A 25,468-nucleotide genomic window follows, 5' to 3' on the forward strand; every position below is an offset into this window, starting at 1 on the left:
GCATGTGGTGGCTGCATGTGACACAGTCAGAGAGGCATGCGCTCTTCAATAAAATTAGTATCAAGAGGCACTCCATGCTGCATTCCTCATTGTCGCGTCGTACTGTCCCAGTGCACCGCCCTTTTAGGACAGTTGACAATATGCGGTTCTACAATTCTACAATGCATATGAGACAAAGTATTCTTGACAAAAGGCTAAGCCGTAGCTGTCATCTTGCACACTGAAAGCTGCAGCGCAAAACTACTATTCATCTTATTTTGCAAAGAGAATACTGCTGCAACACAAAAACAGTACTACTCAATTTTCAGAACATTGCTGGTGCAATGTGTGACACGAACTTACATTGCCATGGTAGAAACAGCCGTGAATAGCCTTCCCTCACATAATAAAGCACTTCATAAATGATCATGCTCGGCTCTTACACAGTGCCTCCCCACCAGCCTTCCAAGCAATGAGCGTTCTGTTGTGTGATGAGAACATTGTGCCAACTTTGTTGCCTATAAATACTTAAATGCCCCTATTTGTCGAGAAGGCAGCTTAGATGAAACATGTATTGCCGAGTTAATGTCATTTCCTTTTTACTCATTGATGAAAAATGCTTCAATGGCCAACTGCAAAGAAATTATAATTTGGCTAGAATGCCTGTTAATGTGCTGGGTGTGTCATAAAACTAATCGTAACAAAGTTTCATGCTTCTGAGAAAACTGACACTGTTGCTACAAGTGTTTAAAAAGCTGTGTAGTAGACAACGTGGCATGTCCATATAGGCAGATACGGATACCTGAGTGCCGTATGGCCTCAAGTCTGGCCTATTGGGAATGAACAGATTAAGGACAGCGTAGAGTCAAGGGCTAGGGTCTAAAATGTGGCTTGGCAGTCATGGGTACGGTGCTGTGGCAAAGTTGTTAGGAATTTGTTTCAATCCTGCAGATGCTTATTTCTGTCTCCATTCCAGGTTGTTGTACACCATATTTACGTAAATAATGGATGCATTTGCATATAAATGCCTTCCCTACATCAGTCATTAAAATCTGGGGAAAGTTCAATTGACCACACCAAGTTTTACACCATGTAAGAAATACACCAAAATTGCCATTATAATTTTTTCCCACAAGAAACTGCATCCATGATGCAACAAGCTGTGGCATTACAGGTTACAGAATGAAGCTCTGTCAGCCATATTATGTGGCCGCAAGACTGCCTGGCGCCATGTGAAGAGGAATGCTCCCAAGGCTCATCACATCACATTTATTCCAGTATCCAGATATGGCATCCGTTTCATCCTGCACATCACATTCACCTCGGGGTAATGATAACCTGCCAGCTAGATTAAGAATATCGCAAATAAAATGTCTACCTAACTGAAAACTGCAGCAGTATATATTGGAGATTTACCTGGACCGGTTATGGAAATGCAAGGCAGCCCAATATGCCCAGCATATGAGTTCATTGCCACAGAGTGCATAGGCACCACAACTTTGCATCTTTTCTAAGGGTTCATGTTTAGCACTATTAGGTGTGACCCATCCTTCCACATTCCTCGCTTAATTAATTATAAAGTGCTCCTAATCCTTTTTTAGCAGCCAAAATGTCTTTTCCTAGCCATATTGGCAATCTGCATTTTGTATATCTCCACGAATTTGGTACTTCTGAGAAGTTGGACGGTCATTTTATAAATGATATATTTTTAATAAGCTTGCAGATATTATTCTTGATTTAAACATTTGCAGTCATATATACGCTGCCATTGTTTGCTTTGATAGACACCGTGTCCATTGTGTAATCATAGTACAAACACGTTAATCGATTCTAAAGGATGTTAATGCTGCTTGATGATGCCCTACAAGCCGAGCTGTGGCTTTGGAAAGCTGCCCTTCTTTGGACTCTGACATTAAATACAACTTGCACTTGGCAAAGACAAATCTTACTGTGAGTGTAATGACAAAATTAAACAAATCCCATTAGACGCTGGTTTGATCCCAGCTACGGCAGTTGTATTTCAAAGGTGGCATGCTACAGGCCCGGGAGCTGTGCGATGTCAGTGCACGTTAAGGACCACTGTTGGTCGAAATTGCTGGATCCCTCCACTATGGCGCCCCTCATAGCCTGAGTCGCTTTGGGACGTTAAACCTCATAACCCAAAGTTAGCATTATGTTCCTGCCAGACCGAGCAGCCGCTGACAGGGTCAGACTGTACAAATGGGTACCATCAATCACTACGTGACACCCCCACTCCACTCACCCGATGAAATCCATGCATTAGTGACACATCCACCATCTCCACCCCTCGACTCTGATTTGCAACTGCGTGCCAACCGCCTCCTCCCGCCCTCTCTTCTTCCCTCTTCCCTGCAATTTCGTGAAGGTGGATTTCACTCCCTCCACTCTGTCACCTGAGGCTTCAGACAGACAGATTATTCCAACATGGGGGTTCTGATGCTGATGCACTAAAATGATATTTTTGAATGACAGCTAGTTTGTTACATGCTACATGAAGCATTTTGCATGGTTTTGACTAAAGCTAAGAGTGCGACTATTTTATGGCAGTTTTCTAAATCGGGTCGCACAGTGCGACCATAAGAAAATTAAGGCAAGAAAACTATAATAGGAGCTGAAAACGTAACAGGGGCACTGAAAGGTCAACATTGCATCGCCAACAATATGCACGCTTTCTCTCTTGTTGCTCATCCCAAGCTTGAATGCATATCAGTTTGCTGTTTCAAAGCAGAACGATCCTCTATCATTGCAGCAGACAGAACCAAACCAAATGTACTGTCATGAACAAAGCGGTCACATAACTTTCACTTATGCAACTCAAACTCACATTATTTGTTATTTGAGTTTAGTTTTAATGACATGACGTCGCCACAAATACCACTATAAAAGGTACTTTTCATCAGAGCACTTCGGATGGACTAGAAGCCTCACTCCCAACAGTGTACAATAAAGCCATTCACACAAATCAAGCTAGCAGCATTGTTGAAACTGTGTGCGTCCACCTTACTTGAAACTGCAACGGATGCAAGACAGACAAAATTTTACCATTCAAAATCATTGTGTGCCGAGATACTGCTGCAATCTTGAACGTAACAACGCTTGCCATTACAATCAAAATGACTCATCAGCAGACGCAAACATGAGAATTTTTTTCTTCACGGGCATTTTGACACTCCATCTATTTCACTGTTTATGCAACTCCATTTATTTACATGATGGACACGAATATACACATCCATGCCAGTCTTAGCATGTGTGCCATGCATACGTACATGTCGATATGCGCCCCGTCAACACCTCATATTGTGCTTTTGCACTTACAAATACTCATGAAAACTCAAAAGTGCTCAGGAATTACTGCAGCTTAAATGGTCAAGCACACAGAACACATCAAAGTTATGGTATGGTATAGAATATGGGGTTTAATGTCCCAAGGCCACATGGGTTATGAGGAACGCCATAGTGCAACGCTACAGATTAATTTTGACCACATGGGGCTCTTCATCGAGCACTGATGTCACTCAGTACACAGGCGCCTTGCTTGTCGCCTCCTTTGATAGGCGGTTGCCGCAACCGGGATCGAACCCATGTCCGTGGGCTCAGCAGTCGGGCACCCTCACCACTCAGCCACCGCAGCGGGGCGACAGCTGACCACACTATAGGCAACCAAAAGTCCAGGTCTCTGCTTTGTCTTACATGTTGCCTAGGTATTGTCTACTTTCACTACATCTGCAAACTAAAAATTAACAAAAGACAAGTTCCCCACTCCATCTAAATTACTATAATTGCCCCATGCCCTTCTTGGTTTCCACTCCTCTTGGTCTGCTACACACTTGAGCTTATAATTTTTGGCCAGTTTTTCAAGGTGACATACAAGTGTAACAACTGCCACAGTGTGAATTGTGGATTCTGAGAGAAAAAAGAACTCGCAAATTTTGCAGTAGTTTGTACAAAAATATTCAGCCAATATATGCAACTTCTACCGCAAAACCGTGAACCCATCGTACCCAGGGCCAGTAATAGAAGATCACTGGCCGCCGCAGTGGCTCAGAGGTGCTTGGCTGCTGACACAAAAGACGTGGGCTTGATCGCGACTGAGGCGGTCGTATTTCCATGGAGGCGAAATTCTGTACACCCCTACAAGAATTTTATTAGTCACCCCTTGTCGTGCTAATATGCAGGTATCAATTATTTCTGTAACGTACCTCTTATTATTTCTGTAACACCGGTTCCTAGGTCTTCAAGAAAATGACAAACTGAAATGTAGCAAAGAGCTGATGGTTGTCTTTTCATAGAACATTCTTCACAGCAGCTCTGCTTCGGAAAGGAACACGGCATCCCTTGTGGACTCAACTAGTTTTCTTCCATTTTAATCAACATGAAGTCAAAGTACTCCAGTAACACTCTGACTCCTAATATGCTACGCTCTAGTGAACCAGTTTCACAACTCTCATAAAAGAATGGTGAAATCAAAGCTCTGCTACAAATATGTCATGGGCTGCACCTCCTCTCTTTAATGGAGTAGAGAAACCAAATTTTTGGATGCACATTTCTCTTTAGAGTGATGCACTAGTCAATGCTGTACACAAGCCACCATGTGGATTTTAACTTTGTCAGCTAAATAATTTACAATTTAATTTTTTTTCCTCGTGTCACTTGGTTTCGGTTTTTAACAACCGAATGACTGCTCTAAGGTCATATACGCGTTCAGGTCATATAAGGCATGCAAAAACAGATATAATCGCTGCCTAATCACTTTATGTGACTCCAACTCTTAGGCAGGTTTGTGTACGAGTTGATGCAAATAAAAACGAACAAAGCTGCAACAATACTGCAGTCTTTGCATGCCTCACATGACCTGAACGCATCCCTGACATCACAGTCGTCATTCGGTTGTTTAAGCTAAAGCAGTGCAAGAGAAAAAATGCAATTATAAATATACTGCCTCTTGTAACAATCCATGCAGCTGTCTATCTTTTTAAAGTACTGCGCATCATTCTAACCGAAAGAAACAACTAAAATTTCATTGTATCGGCTCCTTTAATACCTACTGGGCCTTGACAATATAAAAAGCACCTAAACATATCAGCGAACTGAGCTGCCAACCTTCAAAATGTATCCACAATTTTTTCGCATTCTGCTTTTAACCATGTTGCCTCACACTCGTGATATACATATTGCTACGGACGCTGGGAGGACGACGAAGTGGTTTGTAACGAAGACGACGCTGAGGTGCACGCTTGAGTGCTGAGAGACTACTCCAAGCCGTCGGTCCCTTGCGTAGCAGGTTACCTCTGCTGTTTCTACTGCTCCTTCTAGCCGCCACGTATCATTTGGTGGAGGTGCGGCTCATGCCAGCCCGGACCCTCCAGTGATCGCAGCTGCCACTTACAGTCGCAGCTTCTCGCCTCGGTACCGATATCGCAATCCTGCCGAATGGCGTACCTCTGATGACAGGCCGATCTGTTTTACCTGCTCTCGCGTCGGACACATCTCCCGTCACTGCCGCAGCCGTTGGTCCCCGCCACCTCGCCCCTACTCCTTCGTCGACCGCCGCAACGACTACGGCCCGCGCCGCTTCACACCACGTCCCGATCTGCTCTGTGACGAGCCCGCTCCGCACGCTCGTGGGTCCAGCCGCTCACCTTCCCCATTAGGCCGCCGCTCCCGTTCTCCTACCACACGCCGCAGCCCTTCTCCTTCGACCTCCCGCCACTTCTTGGAAAACTAGCTGATGCAGCCCCCGAAGGTGACGCTGCATCATTGACCCGGCCTGAAAATCCTCTCTTGACCCCCGCTGCCCAACGTAATCTCTTGAATGTTCTCGTGGATGGTGTCCCGGTCCTTGCCCTCATTGATACTGGCGCCCAAGTGTCTGTCCTGAGCTCTTCTCTGCGCCGCCGTCTGAAGAAAGTTTTAACGCCTGCCGCCATGTCCACGGTTCGCGTTGCCGATGGCAGCCCCACTGCCGTGATTGGAATGTGCACTGCAAGAGTTAGCATTGCCGGAAGAAAAACATCCCATTCTCTTGGGGACCCCCCCAAGCTTACGCCTTCAGAGCCCTTATCAGTGCCCTCACTGCTCCACCTGTGTTGGCGCACTTTGATCCTTCAGCCCCTACGGAACTTCGCACCAATGTGAGCGGCCATGGCATTGGTGCCCTACTTGCTCAGCGGCAACGCAACAAGCTTCGCGTTATTGCGTACGCCAGCCGTCTCCTTTCTGTGTCAGAGTGCAACTATTCTATCACCGAGCGGGAATGCCTCGCCCTGGTTTGGGCTATTGCAAAATTCCGCCCTTACTTGTTTGGGCACCCTTTCTCTGTTATCACGAATCACCACGCCTTATGCTGGCTTTCTTCGCTCAAAGACCCTACTGGCCGGCTGGGGCGCTGGGCTCTGCGCCTTCAAGAGTACACAATTTGTGTCGTCCACAAGTCCGGCCGCTTGCACCAGGACGCGGATTGCTTGTCCCGTTACCCTGTCGATGCGCCCTCCTCCAATGAATGCGTGGCTGACGCCTGCGTCTTATCCATCTCGGCCTTCCGCAACATTGCACAAGAACAGCGCTTGGATTCTTCGCTACGTTCCCTCATCGACCGCCTCACTGCCAACCGCTGTGATGCGTCCCTCGCCCCGTTTGTGCTCCATGAGAACGTCCTCTACCGGCGCAATATGCGGCCTGACGGCGCTGACCTCTTGCTCGTGGTCCCTCAACACCTGCGCAGCAGCGTCCTTGGGCAGCTTCATGACGTTCCCACGGCCGGTCATCTCGGAGTCTCCCGCACCTACGACAGCGTGCGCCGCCGCTTCTTTTGGCCCGGTCTATACCATTCTGTCCGCCGCTATGTGGCCGCTTGCGAGCTGCGCCAACGACGGAAGACGCCCTCGGTTCTCCCTCTCGGACACCTTCAGCCGATTCCAATCCCCGTAGACCCGTTTTCCCGTGTCGGCCTCGACCTGCTCGGCTCTTTTCCGGTGTCTGCTATGGGAAACAAATGGATCGCGGTCGCGACGGACTACTCCACGCGCTACGCTATTACTCGAGCGATCCCAACCAGCTGCGCAACTGATGTCGCTGACTTTCTCCTGCACGACGTCATACTCCACCACGGTGCTCCCCGTCACCTGCTCATCGATCGCGGCCGCTGCTTTCTTTCCAAAGTGGTCACCGAACTCCTCCGCTCCTTCTCCGCCCGTCATCAATTCGCCACGGCCTACCATCCGCAGACGAACGGCCTCACTGAACGTCTGAACCGTACCCTCACCAACATGATTTCCATGTACGTCTCCGACCATCACCGCGACTGGGATATTAGCCTTCCATTTGTTACATTCGCCTACAATTCTACGCGTCACGATACAGCCGGTTTCTCCCCTTTTTTACCTTCTTTTTGGCCGCGATCCTTTGCTGCCCTTCGACAGTGTACTGCCCGCCACCGCCTCCATGAGTCCTTACGCTCGGGACGCCATCGCTCGCGCCGACGCTGCCAGTCTTGTCGCCCGCCAGCGGCTGTCGGCCTCCCAAGTCAATCAGAAACGACGTCATGACTGTCGCCGTCGTGAAGTCACCTACTCTCCTGGCTCCCTTGTGTTACTCTGGGTCCCTTCCCGCCGTGTGGGCCTTTGTGAAAAACTGCTCCCCCAATATACAGGCCCTTATCGGGTCGTACGTCCGGTGACCGCGGTGACGTACGAGATCACCCCGCTACATCCGCCATCCCCGGCCGCTGCACCCCGCACCGACATCGTCCATGTGTCCCGCCTCAAACCTTACAACTCGCCGTCTAGCTGGCCTGTGTAGTGCGCACCGGGACGGTGCTTTTGCCGCGAGGGGGGGTCATGCTACGGACGCTGGGAGGACGACGAAGTGGTTTGTAACGAAGACGACGCTGAGGTGCGCGCTTGTGTGCTGAGAGACTACTCCAAGCCGTCGGTCCCTTGCGTAGCAGGTTACATCTACTGTTTTCTTCTGCTGCTTCTAGCCGCCACGTATCAATATGTTCTGACTGTGCACGTTACAAAAACAGCAATTCAGGAACCAGCAGATCCATCCATTCAGCAACATGGCAAGCGAAGAATTAAAATTATAATGCAGCTAGAAAGAAAAGGCACACAGATTTTTCAGATTTTCTATGTTGGAAACTTCAAACTTATGTGGCCAACTGCAAACGTTTCTTACTGAAAACCCACACCACTTTAGACGTTAGCCGTAAACCATAAAAAAATTTGTCAGAATGCTTCCCTCTACACGGAATAACCAAATATAAGTAGACAAGCCATGCTTACATTTCATGCATTTTTAAGCTCTTCACTGCATGCAGAGAAGCATGTCAAATGCATGGTATGTTGATGTTTGGTTTATGGTGGTTTTTCACTTTATATTAAAAGATCATGGCTACTTTTTTTTTTAATGTCCATTGCCCCATAGAGCTGACATCTAGGGAGCAAGCTCATTTGCAGTTCAAGGTCACTTCCCTAGTCACTGCTGAGTCCACACAAAACAGATTTTCCCCTCAAACTGGTAGCATGCAGTAAAACCAGGCGTGCAATTAATGTGACACCTCATACACTTCGTAATGATCCACTGGCCTACATAAGGCCAAGCCAGCATGCTATTCACATACGCGCACAAATAATATTCACTTATACAGTGCTAATGTCAAAAAGAAACCATTCTAGCTACAAATGCTAGCACAAAGCTCATGCAGCACATTACGGCATGCATGGCATCCAATGTCCCTGTACAGCATACTTTTACTGATAAGGCTAAAACAGCGCACCCGCACAAGGATGAAGGAAGATCAGACAAAAGACGCAGCATCTTCCTTATGCCGGTGTGCTGTATTCACCTTATTATGTCATACCAACTTGCCCATCAGTCTGGGTTTTTACTAACTGCAGCAGCAGTAAAAACAGCTGTGAAATTTGGAATGCATTCATGTCGTCTAGAAATTGAAGCTCAAAAAACGTAACACACAGAAAGTGCAAGATACTGATCATCTGGAGTGTTTACGTTCCTCTCTGTGTTATGTTTTACTTGCCATGCAATAACCCAACATCGTTTCCAAACAAACCCAAGGGCCACAGTGGCTACACAGATGCTGAAAGCCTAAGTCAAGCCTCCCACTTCTTCACAAACCACTACAGATATAACAGGGAAAGCAAAACAAGTTTCGGCCTCGTCTGGCTTTGTTCCAGTGCTGAACGTTACAAGAAATGCACCAAGAACCACACGTTCTACTTAAGGGCACAGGGTAAGGCAAAATTAGAAAAAAATAGTTTTTTTTTTCTTTTGAAATTTGAGAAGTTCCATTCTTTCTACACATGCTCCATGATCGCACTTTCCTCAGAAAGCCATATTTCGGGCTAAAAAACGCTTTTTCCGAAACCAAGTAGTCAGCGGCCACGCCCCCTTTCCGGATATCCTCCGCGTTTATCGCCAATTTTTTCAACCAAAAAGTCCACCACCTGATTTGAAAGCTTGTCTGAAATCAGCTACATATAAAAAATTGTTTGCCAACAATTGTTCAGCTCTTTTTTAGCCAAGATAGTCCTGAGACGCTGCGCACGTTTTTTCCACGTTTCTGCAACTTTCATGCAGCTGTGTACGAGTGCTTTCCCTGCCGATGAGTATTGTACTTTGTGCCGGTGTTGGTTGTTGTTGATAAGAGGAGATGCCTAGAGGAAAGAACGCCTTCGGCAGGTGCGAATTTCACGGCAATCGTTACACTCATCGTGCAAAATCAAAAGGATGTCCACGCCCTAATGAGACGCCGAACGCCAAACGCGCCAGCTCCTCGACATCGAAGCTTTCAAGATTTTCTGTGTGCTTCCAGGAAGAGGATGTGCTACAGAGCAGCAGCGAATATGCCTTAATGAACATGGACGGCATTTGTGCCGCAATTACACACAGTTGTGTGTGTAGACAGTGCGGTGGAAAGGTTGAGCTCACCGAAATTCAGACAAAGCACGTGTTTGTTAGGCTTCAAAGCACTGGACGCTGTTATTTCATTTAATGATGGTAGCATCGCATGGGCCAACGTTTTGAAGGTGTGTGGATTGAACCCAGGGCGCAGAACCATCGAGTGGCTGAGGGAAGCTGACCACAAGCGTATGTACTATGCGGACCGGGCAACACGACAGCTGACAAAAGAGGCCCGGCAAGCAAAATTACAAGCCCAAACGTTAAACATTGACTGCGACAGTGACTAAGAAGTAGGGGGCTATTAAACCAATGGCTATGAATGTGTGTGTTCCAATAAAAAATTGTTTTTCACATCTTTTTTCACTTTAGGCTCAATTATCTCGAAACAGTGTTTTTTCTTACAAAGGTACCATTATTTCCAATGTCTTTCAAGACAGACAGCTGATTTTCTTTTGCAATCATCTACATAAGTGTTGGCAACTACTGAACTAGAATTAAGCAATTTCACACAGTAGTTTTTCCGTTATGAATTTTCAAATGTGAAAAGAATGCCGAAATTTATGTACTACAGTTAGAAATTTCATTAAAAATAAAATTTTCAACACATTTCAATTATTCTAGTTCAGTAAAAAGAGCGCAAAATTTGGAACAAAATGATATATATATTACCATGGTACACCTATTAGTTTTCGAGAAACATGTACCTCAACATGCCCTAAAATGCATGGGAAGTATAGGGCTTACCCTGTGCCCTTAATGAGTATAAAAACACTTCCCCAAATAAATAGAAGAAAAGCAGCTTTCTAAGATATTCAAAGGTTCGGTGGTGTGAGCATAGAACGAAATTCGCTGAACGCCTATCGGCGAAGAAAGCGGCGTACGGGTCATAGCTCAGGTGGCACGACGCGTCGCGTTGCGCGAGGTCTCTCCGCGGGGAACGCTGCGGCGTCGTGCAAAGCACCTGTGGCCTACCGTGCGCTTTGCGAAACATGGGTGTCAACGCCAAGTAATCCATTACAGCTGGGCTAGGTGGTGGGTAGACACTGCAGGCATATTAAACATGCAAGACAGAAGATGTGCTGTCCTTTCACAGGCTAGCGTAGTACGTCCTGTCCGCCTTCCTTCCGTACCCAGGTGCCTTTTCTTTATTTTTTTTTTTCGCGCATAACGTGTCGCCGGTGGGCACATATGTACGACTCCAGGAACATAGTATGTACCGCAACTGCCAAATGGCTCGCAGGTACCAGCCTTTTTTATGCATACGAGCTCATCCTATCAGTACGTGCTCCAGACCAGAATCAGTTACGCGCAACACAAGGAAACCACAATTCTCGACACTCATCCAATGCTTCAAACACGAGATACAATAGCAAAAGGTGCCGAAGAGAACTGAACTGAGCTCAAATTCAGTCAACTACCGCCGATATCATACCACAGCTGGAACAGGTAGCAGTGCAAGCTTACATAATAAAGACAACACTAGGGCACTGAGGCACAATGGTCCGGGTGTTAGCGCGGTCAGTATCACTCGCCACTGCACTAACCTTTGACGCCTTTCACGACAGCACTTGCTCCACACGTCAATGCACCGCGCGCATTCCTTCCTCCAAGACCGCGCGGTAAACAGCCACCGCAGCCATGTCAACAAACGGCCGTGGCGATCACAGTGATGCTCACCGTGGCAACCGTGGAGACGCCAGCGACCTAGAAACTGTAAAATCCTTTTTTTTTTTTTGTCAGTGCAGAAATAGCGTAGCTGCGCCCACCTACACGAACGCATTTTTTTAACACAAAGTGTAGCTTGCAAACCACACTTCTTACACTGCGATTTTTACGAGTGTAGCCAGCAGACGACAGGAAAGAGGCGGGGGTTTTGAACCACACGCGACGCCGTGTTTGAAACGGCAGCCGTGACCGCGACGGATCCTCGCCTCAATGGACCGCGTCGTACATATACGTGCGAAAGACGGCAGCGAACTGCAGGCGCGGCCGTGCATCACGGAAGATGGACAACTTATTTTTCACGAGAATAACCTCGTTTTTATTACCGACGGTGAGACTGCCGGCGGTCTCGATTTGCAGCAAAAACAAAAAGACTATCGGAGATCAACGCATTTGATGTTTTTCCCGTTTGCGCCACGACTTGTGTGTGTGTGTACAGTCGAACCTATCCTCATCGCACCTGAAAACGCTGGGCTCCACGTCGAGCAGAGCGCGACATCGGCAGTCTTGCAGGCGTCTGCTCCGGCCGTTCCAGCCGCGCCGCCACCTGAAGAGGAGCTATGGACACCTGCCAACACCTCCTTAGAGAATTTTCAGGCCATATATGAGACCTAGTGAGACCAAACTTTTCCAATAAACGTTCGTATACGCGATATGCGCGCATAATACGCGTACACGCCCGTCGACCTAGGTGAAAAAGTTTATAGTGCACCGCAGCGGCTCATTTCTGCGCCGCGATGGACTGCACGTGCATGCATGCGAGCTGCGTGTGCTGAGCAGCAGTACTCATCGGGAAAAAACTTCGCGGCGTACGTGAGGCAGCTTATAGCGCATGCATCACATCGTGTTTCGATGGCTACTGCGCATGCATATGCGATATCTGCTGATAAACGTACGTCGCGCAGTTTTTTGTATTATACTTAAAATCTGTCTTCATCGGTTATCGATGACAATAGATGTCAGTAAATTCCTCTCGCACCACCTTTGAATTGAAAGTGGATGTTAATTTTTGAAAATAGTTTGTGTTTAGTAATTGTGTTGACGAAATTACTGTATCTGTGCACGAATTTAAAGCTTTTTTTTTTTTTTTTACTCCTACTGGTTGCTTCAGAACACATAATGGGAAGCAAATTATGGTACGGATGTAGCGTTTTTTTTTTCACTACTCTTGCACGTACAGCAACCTCAACAGCTAGGCTTCTTAGCTAGGCAGAGAAGCCAACTTCTCGTAGCAAGCTGAGCATATGCGCGCGGGCGCCACACGGGAGCAAGCGTGGCTACGAACATAAAGGGACGCGTCATTGAGAAAGGGAAAGTAATAAGAGCAAAGATTGTGTAAGGAAGGAGGACATTGCCAAAGGAGGACATTATAGCCACGTTAATGCAGCCTAAAAAGGTAATATTGGTGTGATGTTCCAGCAGCAAAAAATTCTGCTTCTAAGGTGTTTTTGTGAGCTCTTTATATGTATACAGGTATACAGTAATTACATATGGTGCCCTGTTCAAGTAAGCAGGCCCGAATTTGTGTTGGCGCCAGGGTCCTCCACACAAAAAAGGCTATGCAGTGCATGTGAACGCACAGTTCCCAGCAAGCACTAGTCCTCTCCAGGCTGAAAACAAGTGGAAGATGCTGGAGCGGGCGTACAGGAGGACCACAATGACAAGTCCGGAAGGGGAAGACGGGCATATAGCTACGAACGGCAGGTGTAAAGCATGTGCACACCTGATAGGAGTGCCTGCAGTCTTCATAGCATGTGTGTTTTTATGCAGTGAACTGGAGGAAATCCTTGAAAAACAGCACAGTGTGCGACCACTTTTCTTGGCAGGGCCTGGCCGCACGCAGTCAAGCACGGGGTACGTATCTTTCAGCTCATAATCAAAACATGGTTCGAACAGAAAGTATACATAAATGCGCTGTTGCATATTGTTGCCTGTTTGTAGTATCTGTACATTAATGGTTCTAGCTGATACATAGGTTTCATCTCAGACATCACCTTTATGTCAGACACTCCACTGGTATCCAGTTCATTCTGCATTAATTCAAACAAGAGCACGCCCTTGGCTACATTGTGTATATGTGCTTTGTAAGGCACACAGGCCTTAAAGTCTAATGTCTAAGTTAAAGCTAGAAGTCATAGAAGCATGATTTTTACTTACCGTTTAAACAATATATGTATGAACCTTACACCTCACCTTGCTTGGTTACATATTTGGTGAACCTTATAATGCGTGTAATGGTTAATGTGCACCAAAAGTTGAGGTGAAAGCCTTTTATTAGATAAGGAAGGTTGCATGGCCATGAGGCGGCTCCGAAAGTTTATTATATAATTGCATTAGCCAGGAACAAAAGTTTATGCAATTGGATCATTGTGTCGCAGCATTGAAAGGAACTACTTTCTGTAGTACCATCAGGTCTCATTTAGGATGGGTGCTTCTTATATATGTCTGCGATAGAAATGAACGGAAAGGAATAATGACACTTAAGTTAGAATAATACCCCTGTCAAGCGGGCAAGTTAAGTGCACTTACGGGGAGTGCGCTTTGGCATCCCGAGTGACACTTTGGGCTACGCGGTGCTAAACGGGAAAGCAAAGTGCACTCAGTAAAAAAAATAATTGCGACAGAAAATGAGCGGAATTTCTGAACAGGCCGATGGAAAAGAAAAAAGACTCATAATATTTGATTGCTTAACGTGATAACGCAAATAAAACGAGGCTCAACAGTTTTTAACGATGAAAAAAAAAATGAAAATAGCAGAAAAGCCAAGGCCAGCCAAGACTATCCAGAATTTCGACAACAAACAAGATGGCGACGGGCAGCGATGTTGCATCTGATCACGTTTACTTGCTTTGTTGCTTCGCTTGTAGCTATAACCAACGAATTTTTTTCTGAAAACAGTGTTATAACACGTAAAATAAAGTGTAAGTATTTTTATGCATTATAAATTTTGTACCATTGGAACCGCTGGCGTCGAGGCTACGCACTCGGCCAGCAAAGTGTGGTCCGTGAACGTACTCCTGGCGGAGTGCACTTTCCCGCGAGTGACACTCCACTTGCGTCGTTTAGATGCGGCAAAGTGTACTTACAGCGAAGTACACTCTCCGTAAGTGCACTTAACTTGCCCGCTTGACAGGGGTATAAGATTCATTAACGAATGACTGAAACATTAAACAGGCTGCAAATAAAATTCCTAGGGAAATTTATTGCAACTGCGAAATGCAGTGAAATGGTGCTGCAAAGTTATACAGTTAAACTCAAAACGCCTCTTGTTGTGTGTGCATCACTGATTACTGCAGGCATTTATGAAGTCTCTAGTGATATACAACATTTAACATGAGACACCAACTTGACCAATCCAGATTAATATGCAGACATGACAGACTTTGATGAAGCTTGGGTACCAGTTACATCTGGAAAAGGGGATTTCCAGCTGAATGCCAAGCTGGAGTGACATCCTCCAGCAGGAAATGGAAGATAATTAATCCCATCGGTGTAGCTCCAGCTGAAGCCAACTAGAAACGTAAATTTTTCAGCTGAACATGATTTTCAGTTCAATATTCTAGCTCGAAACAGATGTCATTCCAGCTAAAATTCAGTTTCCACCTGGAAATGCACGGTTTCCAACTCAAAAGATGCAATTGCCAGTTCAGTAACCCAGCAGGAACTGGGAGTCTTTTTCACCATTGCTGCCATATGAAATGTTATGTGAAGGAAGTAACTAATTCCTTGTTTCTGCTTTTCAGTCTGACAGAGGACGCACAAGAAGGGCCGAGCGGGTGTGAGGAAAGCGTTGCAGAAGCCCCACCAAAGAAAAAGAGAGCCCGGAAAGACAGCGCAGAAAAGTTGTGTGACATATTCAGAAAAGCCCTTGCCAAACGGAATGAAAAACGACAAAAAAGACATGACGAAAGGATGGAAATTGAGAGGCAGAAACTGAGTTCACTGGAAAAATTGGTAACTGCATTAGAAAAAAAGGCCCACAATGACGATGACTGCTAAGGCAGAAAAGCGCTAACATATCATTTGTACTTGTCACTTTTTTATTGCAGCAATGAAGTCTGATTTTTTTTTATAGGGCTTCCTCGAATGTGTCACACATCTTTATGCATATTTCTTGTTTCACTCATTACCTTGTCAATATTTATGTTAGGACACTGCATGTTATTGTAGTAATTTATTTCACCAGAATATAAGCGTGCCCTTCAATCCTATATGGGCTGTGTAAATAGATATATAATTTAAGAAAACAGCACTTTTTCTCTGTGATACAAACCATGTGTTCCCCCTATATGGACTGGCTAATGCTGGTTCATTCCTAAGTCGTCGTCTTACATACACACTTAGTCTTCACACATACATGCCACATACACACATTCCACAATGGATATTGCTAGTTTCTTATCCTATCCCCGTGCCGTGCGGCTGACGTGACAGAAGGAATGGTACCACAGCCTTTTCAATGAGGTAAATATTTGTATAATGTCAGTACTGTGATGCTTTTCCTGCCATTAATGGAGCATTGCGACCACACAAGGCAAGCATTCTCTTTTTGATAAAGTACCACAATTGCCTGACCTATTGTATTTTTAGTCAAGCAAAACACAGACTACTCTGAAAAAAATTACTGTAATGCATGTTGAAAGAAAGGCAGCTAGGTAAACTTACATTTGATAAACCAAAGTAAACAAGCTATAACCCAAAGCTCTCTCTACAGTACACAGAAGCAGCACATGGTTCAGAGAGGTGCATTCACTAGTTTGGCCTAATTACAGCGTCAGTACGAATACGGTATTAAAGAAACTTGCATAGAAGAAGTACACGGAAAATCGATTCCTCTTCCAGGCTGCTATGTTGTGAGGAGTGCTCAGCAAACGAGTGAAATAAAGACTCTTGCACGCATAATCTTGTATGCAAGCCTTGCAAACAAAATATACACAGACAATGTGGTTTGTTTCAAGGGGTTTTGTAAGGGACATCAAAAACCTCACTTTCACTTGTATGTTGTACTACAGGCATCACTAAACACGAAGCAAAGAACACGAAGAACACATATAATATTATATACAATGAAAAAAAAAACATGCATCCTTCGTGCATGGTTTGGCAGCATTATAAATGGAATACATGTAATTGCACAAATTAATTTTACAGTGAATCAGCATACATCCTTCACACACATATTATCATGAGCATGAACAAATGGTTCAAAATGTGTACATATATACAGAGCACCCTTCACAAGGGATTTGTCAGCATTTCAAAAGCAGTATGCAAACACATTTTATGTGCGTCAAGTAGATTAAAAACAAAGTCAAGATAAGAGGTGCTCCTTCAGAACTTTCCCGCCATGGTGGCTCAGTGGTTACGGTGCTCAGCTGCTGGCCCGAAAGACGCGGGTTCGACCCCGGCCACGGCGGCCAAATTTCAATGAAGGCAAAATTCTAAAGGCCCATGTACTGTGTGATGTCAGTGCATGTTAAATAACCCCAGCTGGTCAAAATTTCCGGAGCCCTTCACTGCGGCGTCCCCCATAGCCTGATTTCCTTCGGCCGTTAAACCCCAATAAACCAAACCCAACCTTCACAACTTTCCCAGAAAGAGAAAAAAACACACATTTCAGAATCGTGCACTGCAAAAGTACATTTAAACAGACTGAGCAATAAATATAATTAGGAAAAGGAACACAGATTCAAGATAGGCTCAACTTCGAAAATACTTCAGCTGGCCTACCAAAACGCTAAGAACACAACAGTTAGGAATGCAGTGACTACAGCATGCTCGCAGTGCAGTCTCTGTCATCATTCTGTGCCATGACACCCAGACCTGGTGCTGCCATCTCAGCATCATTGTAGCGTATGCACCAGTTGTGCAGAACACAAGCTCCAATGATGATGAGGACGACCTGCTTGATGGAGATGGCATTTACGTAGGACAGCCGTCTGACACAGTTCTTCAGAAGCCCGAAGGCCCCTTCAACTACAACCCTCTGTAGGATGTGCATCCGGTTGTAGTTCTCCTGGTATCCAGCTAGCCCTTTTGCAGAGCTCTTGTAGGGTGTGAGTAGCCAGGGCAGCAACGAGTATGCCGAATCTCCAAGCAAGCATCCGCCTTCAAAAACATATGAGACCTGTTAAGGAAACATATATCTCAATTTAGCAAGAAAATTAAGGCTTGCCTTGCATAAATTAGGTGACAAAATTTCTGCAACTGCGCCACGTATAAATCAATTGTGCCATTAATGCAATGCATGCACGTTTCTCCAAAATGATATCCTCACTGATTTCTTTGCACATTGTTCACTTTTACACGGATTATGTTTCTTTTCTTTTTTTTTTGGCGCGTAAAGAATTATTCATACGTACCTTGATCGGCACTTGTCGTCTGCATCCTCTTAAAAAAAACTGTTTCTCAGGACCCGGGCATTGTGAACGGATCCTGGATACCCGGAGAACACATCAATGAACTCCTTTCTCTCACTGCAAATTCCTTGCAAAATCACCGAATGGTACTTTTTGCAGTTGTAGTACGACTGCTCCGATTGTGATGGCCTTGGGATTTCGACGTGGCATCCGTCAGTGCATCCAATTACTTTCGGCAGTCCTCCCATCTCTTTTTTTGTTGCTCATTTCCTCAAATCGTTGGTGGCTACGCCTGCGCTCCTCTTTGTTTGGCCAGCGGATAACTTGTTTCGATATGCTGAACAAGAAGCCGTGGACCTGATTCACACTGTTCTGCACGGACTGTTGAGGGTCACACTGAGGGCTAGAAAAATGCACGACTGCATAAACGGTCACGAGACTTCGGCCTTATGTGCTATGATTTTTCAACCGGGGAAAATGAAATGAGAAGCTTCCGGCGCGTACGCCCTCGCTTGCACCGTGCGAGAGTGCTTATCAAGAGGAAACACGAAGAGCCAATGCAACGCGCCCGTATGCTTGCCCTCGAACTGCCGTAGATATCTATAGGGAAATATGTCTTAATATATATAATATCTTTAACACGCTTTGCTTTTGTCGAGATGCGCATTCAGCACGTAGTAGCTGAAAATACAGGATTACCGCATCTTTCTGCCAGCTGTCTTTTTCCTTACATGTCCTGGTTTTCACCCCGTGCAACGTTTCCTCAAATGCTCCCTCTAATTTTTTAGCTTTCTTTAGCAAATAGCAACTAAATTGTTCTTTTCACATGACCATATTAAGGCAACTGATTGCCGTTCGGCGTTGGAATTCTTACAAAGCTTCAGTTGTGACCAAACACAAAGACTTGAAAAGTGGTCGCAAAGAACTTTTAGCGCACCCTTACAGTAATACCCGGAAGATAAAAACGAATCCAGACAGTGTACTTTTTGCAAGCATGTTCTGAACAGTGTAAAAATTGATGTTTGTAAAGACGCCATGCAAGTAGACTCGCCCTTTTGCTGAAGTTTACGGTTCTGCGACGAGAGATTCAGTGTGTGTGCGTCCATCTCAGGAAACACCGGCTGTGTTGTTTGCTCGGACGTTCCTCGTTCATTTGACGCGCATCACAAGGTTTCTATACTTTGTATTGTCACTTGGAGCTGGTCGCTAGCTCGTTGCACCCCCAAGCAGAAAGAAAAGCTGCTACCAACCAGCATATGCTTGGATACGAAAGTTAGAAGGCAAAAAAGATAGTATAGTAATAATTCAGAAATGCTGCGTTTGTTTCTCGTGCCGGGCCTACCCTCCTCTCCCTTATCTAGGCATCAAGGATTTCGCAGTTCACTCAAATTATTATAGCGACACATAGCTAAGCAAACAAACTTTCTTTGTACAGCAGCCCTCTACGACGCATGGGTTCCGCCCCCCCCCCCCCCCATCCCCGATTCCCTTATCTCCTTCCCAATTTTAAGAAAACCCAAATGCAGACAAAAAGGAAAAAAAATTAAAATGACACATGTGGCCCGACTCCCAAGGTCTCAGCAGCTTGCCTGCCGACCTTACACCATGCGCCACGCTTCCACGTGTTTCTGCGGCCAGAGACAACCTTGAAGGCCATTTCACTGGGCTCAAGCCTTTGATCCTTTGAAGTTCGTCGCAGAAATAGCTGAATGCAGGATTTATTTACTGCTTTCTCCCTTCTTCAATATCGTACGCACTGATCGTTCTCATCCCGCCTAAAAAGCGCAATTTCAGTAAGGTTATGTGTGGGATCTACTCTTGTCTCGCATTGCAGTAATATAACCTGTACGAGCTTCAAAATCAGACTTCAGAAATGACATGGCAACATAAAAAAAAAGTCTTCCATTAGGATCTTTACAAAACCTCACGGAGCAGAGAGTGTTTCGAATAGGCAAAGAAAATGGCAATTCACTGCTCCATCTGCAATTTTTTAGCCTTTCTGTGGAGTTAGAATGAATACTCACGCACATGAGCACTTCCTTAACTAATCGGGTTCCGCCAATTAGGCACATCTCCACTACCGCGAGGTCGTAACCGGGTAGGGAGTTAGGCCTTCGACCCCCACTGGCGCCTGCGTGGGCACTTTCCTGTCGAGCCGTGGTTGCGGTGGTAGAAATACTTTTTTTTTCTCTGAATAAAGGTATAAGAGGTGCAATTTCAGGGAGCCTCTGTTTCATTAGTGGTACCCTCCACACAAGTGTCATTGAAATGATTATTTCATTTAACTTTTCCCTACTTCTTTTTTAGTTCCTCTGTTACTCCTCCAAGTCCAAGCTAGCCTCTTCCCTCCGCCTCGCCGGCTTTTCTTTCTTTTATTTTCTCACGCTGCAGTTCACCGATTCCACTATTACTGCCATTCCCTCTTTCTCTCTTCTTTTTTTCGCTTAGGGCCCGGTCGCTTATTCGTTCGGTCCTATTCCCCCCGTCCCTCTTTCTGCTTCTCAAGGTTTTCGTCCCGTCCTTCGTCGTCACCGCGCAACCCGCAGAGCATGCTACTCATTAGTTCGGTTTTTCCTCAATACGGCACTTCCAGCTTTCAGTGCGACCTTCGTAGGCGGTCTTTGGTTTACCCACCATCACTGATGGGAATGCCTATCAATCTATTTTTTCGACAGTGCAGTAGTAAGTACCTACGATTGATCGCCAAATTGAGTTTGTTTTTTAATACTCCCGTCAGCAATTCCACTCAGTTCCTTGCTTCACCCCTTGTTTCACACTTCAACATCGGAGCTTATCTCCTGGCATGATTTAACTTGTCAAGAAAAATAAAAGAAGCACACATCGAAACAGAAGACAAAGGATAAAATTAACTAAAGGCATTATCTTTGGGCTAGGTTCAGATACAACTCATCAATGGACAAGCCAATTTCTTCCCAAGGTAGCCTTCCCACCATCAGCATCGACTGATCATTCTGATGTCTCGGTCGACTAAATTGAACCTACTGGCGTCACATCCCATACGGCTGCCATGCAAGTGCCATGCGACTCACTCCAATGTCATCGAACAGTAGGAATTAAGTTTGCGTTGCGTTTTTACGAGCCCATTTATAATTCGATTTTTAGTTGTACATGAATATAATGTTTATTTACTTAATTATTCAACTTCCAAATTAGATATAAGGATTTCAGTACCTACGAGAGCTCTCGAACTGTGGAACTTTCTCCTTGGGCGGCACCTTTGCGCAATGCAGCAGCCACCCGTGTGCGGGGTGAAATGATAGCTCTGCAACGAAGATTAGTGCGATGAATGTGGCAATATATTTTACCTTGTTGTTTTCCTCTTTTTGCAAGCGACAATTTTGCAAAATGGTTATGATGTTTGCGGTGTGCAGTAGCGCTTTTGAAATAAGCAAGAAGAGCGCGTTACACGCACTGGTAAAAACGAAAAAAATGAAGTCAGCAGCAAAAGTGGGTGGGAACCGTGCCTTGAACCGGTTAGGAACGGTTCCTCCCCATTCGTTCCGGTTCAAGTTCTGTTCCAAGATGGTGGAAAAAATTTGGGTTCAGTTTGGTTTAGGTTCCGGGCAAAAATTCAGGTTCAGTTCCTCTTTTCGGTTTGGTTCCGGTTCGACACCTTGAGCAAAACACCATGGCTCTACTGTGGTTTGTCCTCTAAATTGCTTGAAGGTGAAAACCGCAGGCACTGCGAAGAAAGCGCGAGGTCTCGTAGTGAAGTTTTCGCTCAAAAGTGCTTTCAGGAGAAATGCAGTTTGCCAGCGCAACAGGCTGAAGTTACCATATAGAAATTGGCAGATGTCTTCAACCTGAAGTCAATGGATAAACTAGCCACATGATAATTTCCATGTCATAATGCATAGCATCTTTTAGAGTGCAGTTGAGGGTGATGCCAATTTCACAAACTCCCTGCAAGTCAAGTACTACACAATCCACCTCGTTTGAAGTGGGTTGGAATCCCAGTAGTGCTAGGAGATGCCTTGCCTTTTTGAAATACTTACAAAGACCATTCAATTCAAAGCGCTCAGATTACAATATTCAACAAGAGCTTCCCAAGCACTGTCAGTGCTCAAGTGCTGAATGAGGTGGGGCTATAGGTTGAAGCATTCACTTACCAAGGGAGGGTGCAATTCGAAAAAGCACTACCTACCTGTAAAAAAAGTGGAAATTGCCCCTCCCATGCATTAAATGTAGACACGTGCAGTGCCGACAAACATCCTGTTCATTACCCGATTTACATCTTCACTGGGCTTCAGTACCCTTTTAGCAGCAGACTCAGAGCAGCTTGTTGGAGAAATAAACAAGAAGTTAAAATGAGGCTCTGCACAGTAAACAATGTGGTGGCTGGGTATGGTTTCAAAAAAGCCCAATGTTTTGTGACTTGGTTTTTCTACAGGGCCAAAGAAGTTGTTAATAACCTATTCATATGCTTCATTAATTACTGACAAGATATGTCGGTAGGAATACTTTATTTGGCACAGAAGTTCTGGCCGACATGGGTCTATTGTCAAGCTGCTTGCAGGACAAGGTGGAGACTTGTGACACAATCCTGAGCCAGCAGCCTGGAACGATGAATAGGTGCCTTGGACCAGAGAATGTCGCACCATGCAAGGTCCGTTGCTGCAGTCCCTCCACTACTGTCAGTCATATGCAGGGTTGAATGCCATGAAAAGCAAAAAAAAAAGTGTGCAAGCTCAGAAAAGTAAAATGCAACTAATAAACCACTAAGAGAAACCCACAAACAAATGCACAAAAAATGGAATTCATGCAAGAGAGAAAAAGATAAGAACATCTCTCAACAGACTATCGCAGCAGCCTATGCACTCCTGCAGTGGCCTTGCGAATGCACATTAGAAAGATCCCCAAGAAAAGGATAAAAGCAACGTTGTTCAAGATGTGCCAGAAAAACCACACACAAAAACAAGTGTGCACAAGGCAGAGCTCAAGAATGAATGGAAATAGTCAAGACAAACAATGACAGGGTTTCACTGGGTCAGACCAGTACTAATTAGGAGAAACAAATTATCAGGTTTCAAGTCTTGACAGTTAAGCCTGGCCAACCCACAACACTGCCGCATTTCCTTTTGCGGCTTCTGACGCTGGCACACCGGAGGCCACAAGTTCTGTATGCTAAACCCAAAACCTTAAAGGGGGGGAGACACCAAATTTTTGGTTGGCGTCTGTTTCAAACATTGCGGCGCATTGCCACAGGGCACGTGATACAAGCTGTGTGATTTACATAAGTGCAATAAATAATTTATTACCGCGTTATTTATAGTGAACAATTTCGGTTTTGGTTCCTGAGCACAGGGGTGTTATGATGTCACTGCCAAGAAAGAGCAGCAACTCTGGTCATGTGTGCTCCAAAAGTAGTAAAAAAAAATGCCGGCCGGTACTGCGATACGCTCAGCAAAGCCAAGCGGGCAAGGGGCAACAACAAGTTCTGAAACCAAGCAGGTCACTCGCTACGTTCTCAGTCGCAATACACGATTTCTGCATTGTACTTAGCTTTTATTTTAAGGTTTGGAACACTGCCCCAATCCAAAATGATAAGAAGGTGCAACATTTTCCAGGAGTCTCTTTTTGATGATCTCGCGAGTATACTGTGCATTCATAAGCAGATAGTTTCTTTTGTACAATGCACTTCTAAAATAAATCTTTGCTTTCCTTGTGCTTTGCTGTGGACAAAATTAAGCTAGTTCTTAGCGATGCTGTTGTTTACGTTGCACTTTGCATAGTCCCTTGCGATCTGGATGCCAACTCAAAGGATACTTGCATTAGATGGAATGCTTCCAGTGCAGTACATTGCAGCTACCCGTATTGCACATAAAATGCGAACACAATCCCACTCAAAGCAATAACATTTCCTCATGCTTTACATAGTTGAGTGTTCTTGCGGTGTGGACGGAATAACAACAAAAATCTGCGGACAAAAAGAGCCGAAATTGTAGCCGTTAAATGCAATCCTGTGATAAATATTGCTATCTAGGAGAGCTGAAGCATTCAACAAAGAAAATTAAAACAGGCTGTCCTGCAAACTACCCATTTCAAATTCCCGATGGCCGAAGTGAGAAACATAGTGGTGATAGCAATGGGCAGTATACATGGTCTATTCACAGAAAAAAATTAATGCAGCTGCAAAAGCTGCACTGAAAACAGGTTTGCTTTCCCTGTTTGAGAAAGCTACTTTCACAAAGTCCAGCTCTTTATTATAGGTGGCTACCCTTTTCTTTATTCTTCCAAGCACTTGATGTTCTCTGCTTGGTGCATGTCAACATCAAATTTTTCACTTTGAAGCAGATAACAGCAATAACAATTCGTAACAAATACAACTGAATATTCTCAAGTGGTTCAAATATTAAAACAGATATTTAAAATTACAATACAAACATGTTTCCACAAAATGCAGCAATGAAAAGAAATATTCCATAGAAATATTTTACTCCTCCTTATAATTTATCACATGCTAATGGCTATCGAGCATCTCAATAAATGAGGGGAATTCATGTAGAATGGTACAATTTGTTTGAAGCATAACTGTGTTCAGGGAAAAATGTGACAGCTTGAATTTGTAAGCAGCTGAACAATTACGGCAAGTGGAGATGCTCTTCTTGCCACAGGTTACACTGAAAAGGCGTACGACATGATGTGGCACATTGCTGAGAAACAAAAGACGACACGAAAAATCAACGAACAGCAGCCTAATCTAAAACGAGAGTGAGAGCTTTACCAATACCAGTACCACTTGTGACACCTAGAGACAGCTCCAACCATGGAATGCTGTCCCAGATGCAGCATTCTTAATGGGACATGGCCCGCTTAACTCTTGTGTAAGGGTTTAATCACACTGGAATCCCTAGCCATAACGGGCCCACAGATGCTGGCACAATTCAATCAGGAATCTGTGCAGCAATTCGACAGCTGTTTTCCTTCTCATCGGACAGAAAGTGCCTCAGTGACCTGGGCTCTTAGAATTGGAAGTTTGTTAAAATTATGCTCACAACTTTTTCCTCTCTTTTAATGGTTCATAAGAGTGGTGGCCATAGGTGCTGAGATTAAATGAGCGTTCACAGAAGAAACAAAGAGCTCCACCTTAAGAAAATACTGAAAAATTACCTAAACGAAACACTCGGCATGCTTTCTAGGGATTCATAAACAGCTCATTTTACTGTTAGAGATTATTTCAGGCTTTGAAATGTTTGCTCGTTCATCCCTGAAAAGCACTGCCTTTTCCTGCATTTCCAATGAAGGTGCCATTTGCTCACTCTGGCATTCCTTTCGACAGCAGCAAAGCCATGGGACAAGTACCAAGCGATTTCCCCACAGAGAGTAACAGCTTGTTATGACATCGTCATCACAGCTCGAATTGCAGAGAAACTAGCCTCTGTTTCTTTCCACAATAGCCTACAAGATTGAGGAAGCCCGAGAGCAAGATTTCCAGATTGATT

General features: G+C 45.0%; 2 protein-coding genes across 11 annotated transcripts in view; both read right to left on the bottom strand.

Moving 5' to 3' along the window:
• Positions 1 to 11,584, bottom strand: part of LOC149356621 (serine/threonine-protein kinase PLK1-like) — a 57,956-nt gene extending 46,372 nt beyond the window's left edge. For all 3 annotated transcript variants that reach the window (XR_016291664.1, XR_016291663.1, XM_089584263.1), the window contains exon 1: positions 11,469 to 11,584. The gene's annotated coding sequence lies outside the window, so the exon portion shown is untranslated. The remainder of the gene's footprint in view (positions 1 to 11,468) is intronic.
• A 10,809-nt stretch (positions 11,585 to 22,393) lies between these two features.
• Positions 22,394 to 25,468, bottom strand: part of LOC149356622 (uncharacterized) — a 34,750-nt gene continuing 31,675 nt past the window's right edge. For 5 of the 8 annotated variants that reach the window (XR_016291666.1, XR_016291665.1, XR_016291668.1 and 2 more), the window contains one exon: positions 22,473 to 22,657. Coding sequence is in view for 3 of the 8 variants with exons in the window: in XM_089584269.1 (XP_089440395.1) it covers positions 22,655 to 22,657 (3 nt within the window). In the remaining 5 variants the exon portion in view is untranslated. Of the gene's footprint in view, positions 22,658 to 25,468 lie in introns of all 8 variants that reach the window. The other 3 variants (XM_089584265.1, XM_089584264.1, XR_016291669.1) reach the window with 2 other exon arrangements.

This window comes from Amblyomma mixtum, chromosome 3 (assembly GCF_055824585.1).
Source record: "Amblyomma mixtum isolate Tamu chromosome 3, ASM5582458v1, whole genome shotgun sequence".
In the NCBI taxonomy this organism is placed as follows: Eukaryota; Metazoa; Arthropoda; class Arachnida; order Ixodida; family Ixodidae; genus Amblyomma; species Amblyomma mixtum.